The following is an 8,325-nucleotide window of genomic DNA, read 5'->3' as shown; positions in this document are numbered from 1 at the left end:
TATTTTATATACCTTAGTGTGTGCTGCAGCACGGCAGGGCTGAGCTGGGAATGGGCATTCAGCACTGCAAAGAGAGAATTCATGGTACCTCGGGTATTTTATATACCTTGGTGTGTTTTCAGATAACAGAGGACAGGGCTGAGCTGGGGCTGGGCATTCAGCACTGGGGAAAGAAAGAACTCAGGGCACCTCAGATACTAAAGAGACAATATTTTCAAAGAACTACATTTTTTATCTTCCTCGTTATCTTACACTCCTTGTTCTTACCATATGAGAACCAAATCTCATCCCAGTTCTGCATCTCCAAGACCTGAACACATTTCTGCTGTGCCTGTCTGACCTTGGAGAACACAGCACACGTGATTGTAGGAAATGGGTTCATTYTGCAGCACGGATCAAATGTATGATACCCATACAATTCAAAATGCTGACCTTCACGTGCTCTGCCAGTTCCAAGTTAACATTTTKACGTTCTCCAGTTTTCTGTCAGATCAAGCACTGTCTTGTGTTTCTGCAGCTGCAGCAACACTGGCACACAGGCATTAAGCCAGCATAAACTCTGCCCTGCTGTGTTTGACAGATACATTCACATGTGCTCCTATCAGCTCTGCATTAAATTGTTCTTCTGGATGATCCAGAATCACCATGCGGGTCAAGTATGCCGAGACTGTGGAWCCATATGACAGTGCAGCTGGGTGCTATTTAAGCTTCAGTGGCAAATGCAGCTCAAGAAAGAATCCAAGTTAAAAGCAGTCCTGCAGTAATCCAACCTTTCCCCAGGCGTCGGTGTACGTGTGCTCACAAACAGCTGTGTCCACACAAATGACATCACACTTCCACCAGAAAGCAGAATGCCACCATTCACCACCCCTTCCACATTCAGCTGCACACACYACCCCCTTCACTGACCATGCAAAAGCATTTCTGTGGCCACACAGCAAAGCAAAACATGGAAAGAAGGCATCTCTGGCTAGATCAGTTCCCAGTAAAAATAACTGCACAGCCATGAAACTGCTCATATGCAACTTATGGAGGAGTCCAGGTGGGAAAATAAGCTGGTTACAGGAAAGGAAGACTACAACCAGCACTCAGCAGTAACTTTGCAGTCACAAAGCCCAGAAAAGTTACCAACAGCAGTGCTGGCAGGGGAAAGGCATGAATGAGTGCTGGGTACAAGTTAGAACTGTGCAGTTTTCTTTTTCCAGTTAGATGGGAAAAAAAAAATATTTTATTGCATTTGTTTGCTTTTAAATTAATAACGGTAGTCTATTGAATTTGGTATCCTGACATCATAAGAGACCTTTCTGTTCATGACCTTGCTGGATATGACTTTGCTGGACAAGAGACTTTGCAATTTGCAGAAGCCACAATATGCAAGTGTCAATCATTTCTGACAATTCTGGCACTGAACTGATTGCACCAAGTTTTATTATTTTAGCATCAGAAGGGTTTGGATGCAACTGTGAATCTTTCTGCTCTGTTTGTAGGCAGCCCAGAACCAAATTCATGTGAACTGGCCAGTGCCAGGTCTCGAGCAACAGAGCCTGATGAAAAACAAATGCCTACAAAGGTTAAAAAAAAAACAAACCAAAAAAAACCAAAAAAATAAAAAAAAMCCCCAGCCATACTACAGCTCTGACTCATGAGTCATGACACTGTAAAGAAAAAAAGATTGGGCTCCCCTCCTTTTCTCTCTCCACTTCRGCCAACAAAGAACTGCTTGTTTCATTTATTTCCCAGAAAGAAGCATTAGCCTTCCAACAAGGTCAGCAAAAAATGCTGCTTTTCAGTTCTGGAGCATTTTGTTCCAAAAATCTGTAAAGTATTAAAGCAAAAAGTTGCACTATCCCAGTGCACAGAGACTCCTTTATTCTGATTTCTGAGCTGAAAATAGCTACACAGAGATTTCTCAACAGTTTCTACTACTAAGGTCTGTGATAGTCACATTTAAATAATCTTTTCCGTCTTTGATTTAAGATTAAAAAACTGCATACAAACAATCTGCAGGTGCAACATCAAAGCTATGCTTTAGCAGGAAGTTATTTAAAAGATTAGAGATTTACTCTGCAAGCACTTTTAACAATAAATCAGTAACAAATAACGATGGGGGCTGCTTGAGTGGAGAGACAGCTTTAATGCTAATGACTAATTACTCATGACTGTAAGATTTAAAGTATTTAATAACTTATTTTTACTTTTGCCTCATGTAGTCTTCAGCTTTTGCCTTTCATTCACTTCGAAACTACGGAAATGACTCTTTGAAACTTTGGAAATGACTCTTGCACTGGCACACGTTTGGATTATTAACCTTGAGGGGAAATGCTCACACCAAYGGGAACTTCTTTGTGTCCAGATTTAGAACTATTGGAACTTGAAAAAATCCCAACATCTCCCTTGAACGCATCAACCTTTAACATTTCAGATTTACTAGATGGTCAGCTGCTGGTTTAAACCTTTGTGTCCTTTGACACATCTGGATTTAATTTACCTGACACTGAAGTTAATTCCTGTAAGACTCTGGAACTGTTACCACTGTCCTTAAAACAGATCATATTTTCCTCCTCTTCGTAAGAAGTACAAAAAGGAAAACACACATGTTAGTAATTGGAAGTGCAGACCAGGGTGCAGACCTGAAATACTGAAATTCTTTTAAGTGGCACATCTTCAAAAGAAAAACTTCCTTTAATTCCTATGGTACAAAAAAAACCAACAAAACCCCAAAACCAAAAGCTAAGGCAAAAGAGACTTAGCAGAGATTCATTTGCTGCAAAGTCACAAAATTAGGAGCAGAAGAGCAGTGCTGCTGAGTTGAGGGTTTTAGCATTACACTGCTGACAGCAAAGAGGAGCAGAAAGGTCTTTCCTTTTGGCAATTTAAAAATAGAGACATTCTACTTTAGTACCGGAAACTGCAGTCAACATATGTTTTGAACTGGCAATATCAGATTGATGTAAGTGGACAAATTTATACTTGAGGTGCTTAACAGGAGGAACAGCAAGGGAACCACACCTGTCATAAGAATTGTGTAGGTAACTCATACTGCAAAGCAGACTTTTTAGTATTTTTCAAGCTGCTTCCAGTGCAGAAAATCACCATTATAAACCAACTAACAAACAAACCAGCTACACCCTCTAACTTGAAGAAACACAGGGCTGCCTGTGGACAGGTTATCCCACAGCTTGGACACGACATGGGAGACTCGTGGGGCTTTACATCACAACAGAAAAGCACAGACAGAACTTATTTTTCTATATTTCATACATCAAAAAGACATGGAGGCTCTAAAACAGAACATGAGATGCTAGAACTTCTCAAATGGTACAAACTCACTTGCTGCCGAGTCTACAGTGGGGAAAATTAAGCAAATGAAGGGGAGAACATCCTGTTAGGTCTGACTGCAGAATCAGGGCTACTTTCTTCAACCAAAATTAGGACTTTAACAAACAAATGAGGAGGTGTCTGCTCTGTCTCCTGTGTGTTTTCACTAGCCAGATGCAATGCAGTACTCACTGAGGTTTGGCTGAGACATTGCCATGGATCTCTGCGGCATCGGAGCGGACGTGGCTGCGGGGTGGCGGCTGACGTGGTTCATCTGCTGGCTCATGGGCTTTCGAGGATCTTGCCATGTTGTGATTTTTTCTATGTGGCTGAGAAAGAAAAGAYACAAGCTCAAAACACAAAATACCCGATATAGTATATAAACAGGCATAGTGCCATGGAAGTCCTGTTTTGTAAGACWTCACGATACTGCTCCACCTGCTGCACCTTAGGCTTTTGTTAAAYACCTCCTGTTTGGGTGTCTGCCTCCCACTTGGAAATGTCAATGCTCTTCTGAATTTGTGCTGCTGCTGTGTCCCTCATTGTGTAACTGCAAGGCTCCAATCCCTGATTTCCACTGCAGACATCTCATGAGTTCAAACCAGCAAGCAGCAGCACGAAGGACACCCGTTCTCCTTCTGCTTGTTCTCGCTCCAACAACAAATGTGTCTCAGTGGGCTCTATTTTYAGACCGTTTGGTTTTCCTGTTATTAGGAAATCCAGAGCTACTAATCTCAAAAGGTTTCAGGAGAACTGAGAAGGATGAACTATTATTCTGCAAGCGCACCGTCACCTGAAATAACACAAACATGGAGTTTGCCTAACAGAGTCGAGCTTTTCTGGGGTCTTTGATCAGGGCTTAAACACAGGGACTGAGCAGGGATTTCAGGAGTGAGCCACATCAAAGWGAAGCTGCTGTGACTCACAGAGCCCTGACTGACTCTGCTCCTGCTCTGACTCCAAGGGATCCACGCTCRCACTGCCTTGGAGCACCTCCAGCCCTTGGCTCGGGCTGCAGCACCAAAGSCAAACACTGGGAAATCTGTTTACATCTGCTGGAGCAGAGCCAAGGCATTGCCCAACCTTCTCCCTGTCCCTCTGCTCCCTGTAAACAAAAACAGCCCACAAAGGAAGTGCATGGGAAGTCAGAGGCGGTCCACAGCGCTCTGACACTGTGTGATGCGGCAGATATGGCTTCATACAGATGGAAAGTTTTTTACATTTAAGAGAACTGACTCAGGGCCACGACATTCGAGTCCATTGTCTGAGCTCGCTCAGGGTGCTGCAGGGCAATTCTCTGGAAACACCACCTCCAGCCTAAGGATGGAAGCAGCAGCAGCAGTGCCACTGCCATACCTTCACGAGTGCCTTGCCTCAAGAGTCTGGCCAAGGGTGCGGCAAGGAATCTCTGAAGGGGATCAAGGGGATCAAGAAAATCCTATAATTAGGCAGTGTTTCACAGCAGCTCATGGCAGCTGTTGGAATGGTGGGAGGATTGGCTGGGGAGTGCCACCACAGAGCAACTGTGGCCAGGTGGTTCAGAGCCCAGCCAGCCCAAACACTGCCCTGTGCCTGTGCCACCAAGGTCACCCTGTACAGCACTGCTGACTCTGCAGACCTGAGGATGCACTTCTGTCACCGTCATCCTTCTAATCCTAAAAGCAGGACCTGCTGACTCTGCAGACCTGAGGATGCACTTCTGTCACCGTCATCCTTCTAATCCTAAAAGCAGGACCTGCTGACTCTGCAGACCTGAGGATGCACTTCTGTCACCGTCATCCTTCTAATCCTAAAAGCAGGACCTGCTGACTCTGCAGACCTGAGGATGCACTTCTGTCACTGTCATCCTTCTAATCCTAAAAGCAGGACCTGCTGACTCTGCAGACCTGAGGATGCACTTCTGTCACTGTCATCCTTCTAATCCTAAAAGCAGGAAGAATTTATTGTACATCAGAAACATTTTGGATTACCTTAATAAAAAACCCCGTACATACGCTATGTGGTCTCTTGGATATTGAAAGAGAATTTGAAAGCAAGAATACTCCCTGYTAAGAATCCTTCATTAAGCATTCCTTTTGATGATTAGCAAAATATTTCTTTGCAGACATTACGTCTTCTCCATGGCTGTTATTTGCACAACACAACACAAMACAACTGCATGAGAATACACTGTTCTGTCCTTAGATGCAACTGAATGGATTCCTTTGCCACGCTGCTTTTCCCCTTCTCTCATCATAGACYGGAAAATTTCAAAATTTCTGTTCTCATCACAACATGAAAAGACTTTRCAGAAAATACAACAACAAGTCCTAATGTCACGCCTTCATCTATGCATTTGATAATTGTAACTCATCAAGGAGACTGCAGCATTCCCCATGATATAGGTGCTACCTTCAAACATGTAAGAGACAGTCACTTCTCTTACAAAAATCACATCGTTTCAGTAGGAAAGCCCAATTTTCATGGCTTGTCACTTGTTTACAGCTCTGTTAAATTCAAACTTCAGTGAAAATGGGACTGAGTTMAATTATGATCTGAATCACATCCTGCCAAAGACAATGAGCTTCACTCCAGCACGAACCAGAAAATGTCTGGAGAGAATTTTTGATTGGCATCAACAGTTAACACACCAGACTACACAGACAAAGCATCAATGTCATTAGGCTGGCAGTTGTCTCAGACTTTTTTTCCAGCTTATGTTCACATTACCCAAAAAAATAAAAAYAATGTGGAAAGTTTAACACAATGAACACAGTTAACTCAGGGCTAGCTTTTCCTGGCTTCCCTGTGGCTGTGCATGGTGACACCACAGTTAATTATCTAATCACACACTTTTTCCAGAGAGTACCTGTGGTACTCACTAAGTGCATTTCACTWTTCAAAGGTTCTGCTTCTGATGTGCTATGAAGTGTTTTCTTTAACTAACATGCAGCTTTATCCCATACCTACTGCCAAATTTTCAAACTCCACTCTAGTGATAAATATAATAAACTACCWTTAAAAGATACTGAGAAAATCATCTGCTGAAACAGCTGGTTCTTTTCCARGCACTGTGATTTCTGACAGAGGAGGGAAAATCGGGAGAGAATAACTAAAATCTACAGCAGTATTTTCATTTTACACCAAAATCAGACATCACAAGGTACATGCTCTACTAAATTTTTGGTATGAAGAGCTTTCCTCTCTGAAARGGAAAAGTTTTGCCTGTTCTTCAGGCACTTCCACAGCACTTGCTGGCACTTCAGAGTAATCTGGTGGAGCCATTCTGTGTCCACAGCTGTTGCAAAGCACTCATGGTACCCCATGGACACCTCAAAACAAACGGTGCCTCAGCCACAACAGTTGCACAGCAATTTAATTACATGCCGACACTACCCACTGTTAATAAAAACAGCAAAAAACTTTGCTTTRTTCAAAGCCAAAATCAAAAATCATGCTTGTATATACATGTGAAATGAAAATACCTATGAAGTCAAAGAGCTTAGAGCTGCACGCTCCCGATTCCATTTCTGCTGTTTAACAGCTGGGAAGAATTAGAATATATAATACCTTACATCACTAAAAGCACACAAACATAAAATCCAGTATTTATTAATCACTTTCCTTTAGAGYGCAGAAATTGGTAACATTCAATAGTTCAGCCCCTTGTTACTGTGGGAGTTCAAGTGATGCTCTGCAGTACTCCAAATCACAGGTTTAGCTGATCAAATTCATGGCACTTGCTTTTTCAGACACCAATAATGTTTCACGAAAATTTCATGAAGCTTCAAGAAGAACGCTTTAACAATGTAATTATTAAACTGATTGAACCATGGACTTTGTTCTCATCATCATCTCTGATCCTGAAAGTGGAACATTACATCTGTATTTGAATATTTATTACGCTGTGCTAAGTAACTCCTGCAGTGAAAAGAGCTGCTCTTTTCCTGAATTAGTTTTCAGTACAATTTGACTCCTGTGAGGAGAACTTTGAGAATGTGCTGCTGAGCTCCCCTGACACTGACTGATAGCATTGTTGGTGTACATGGAGGCCTTGAAAAACATTAAACTAGTTCTACAAATGGAAACAAAACATCCTTTGAGTTCTATCCACAACTTAACCTTTAGAGTTTGGATGAAATCCCGATTCTTGAGAGAAAAGAAAAAAGGTGCTGAATKAAGCTATTCTATAGAACATTCTTAGGAGGTTTTTTGATGTATACAATATATAACAGCATAAATGCATTTGTTTAGCTGATGACTGCCTCAATACTGGTTATGAGGTAGCTAGAAATATTTAAAATATCAAGCCACTCAAATCTCTCAGTATCTGAGAAAAAATGTATTTGTTATTGAAATATCATCAGGAACAACTTTTACTGGTACCTGTAAATACTGAAGTTTTATTTACTTGCCCATGATTCCAYGTGTCACACCACTATTTTTATCCAACCACAAATTCTGGGGTTTGGTCTCTGCTATCCTTTCTTGTGTTATACGGTGCAGATTAATCAGAGAATCGTAAGAACCATTATTTCAAACACATGTGTTTAAAATGAAATAAACACCACAGATCTATCATGTGCAGTGTGTACATCAGGACATGGGCATGTGGTTACTTGCAGAGTTGTTCTGAGAATCCATAACTATTTAAATAACCAAGCTGCCTGTCGATCCCCCCAGCCCTACAAATCCACAACTTTTAGATCTCATTCATACAGAGGAAAAAAGGCTCCAGACATCACGGGCAGAGAAAGCAGTTATCAGGATGTCTTCAACATTTCCTCTGTAAAATAAATTCAATGGGAGAAAATCCGCTTCACTTAAACGAGTGCTGAGACAACCGTGACCCTGAATGCATCAAGACTTATCTTATTTCCTCCATTTGCACCATTTAATCACAGTAAGGACAACAGACAGTTCAGCAGATACACGATTTTTAACAGACAAAAGGTAGAGAACAGAACGTTGCCCTTTTCCTAAGTCCTCAGAAGGTGAGGGAAAGGAAAGCAATCAACTAAACTCAGC

At 41.8% G+C, this 8,325-nt stretch overlaps 1 protein-coding gene across 1 annotated transcript in view; it reads right to left on the bottom strand.

Annotated features, from left to right (window-relative positions):
- The window catches only part of WWTR1 (WW domain containing transcription regulator 1), a 23,635-nt gene that overhangs the window by 7,097 nt on the left and 8,213 nt on the right, over nucleotides 1-8,325 (bottom strand). The window contains exons 2-3 of the mRNA XM_057385172.1: nucleotides 3,511-3,647; nucleotides 135-163 (exon numbers count right to left, since the gene is read on the bottom strand). Coding sequence (XP_057241155.1) covers nucleotides 135-163; nucleotides 3,511-3,647 — 166 coding nt within the window. The remainder of the gene's footprint in view (nucleotides 1-134; nucleotides 164-3,510; nucleotides 3,648-8,325) is intronic.

Source organism: Malurus melanocephalus, unplaced genomic scaffold (genome assembly GCF_030028575.1).
Source record: "Malurus melanocephalus ecotype Western Australia unplaced genomic scaffold, MMel_1.1 scaffold_797, whole genome shotgun sequence".
In the NCBI taxonomy this organism is placed as follows: domain Eukaryota; kingdom Metazoa; phylum Chordata; class Aves; order Passeriformes; family Maluridae; genus Malurus; species Malurus melanocephalus.
This window is presented reverse-complemented; position numbering and strand designations above follow the sequence as displayed.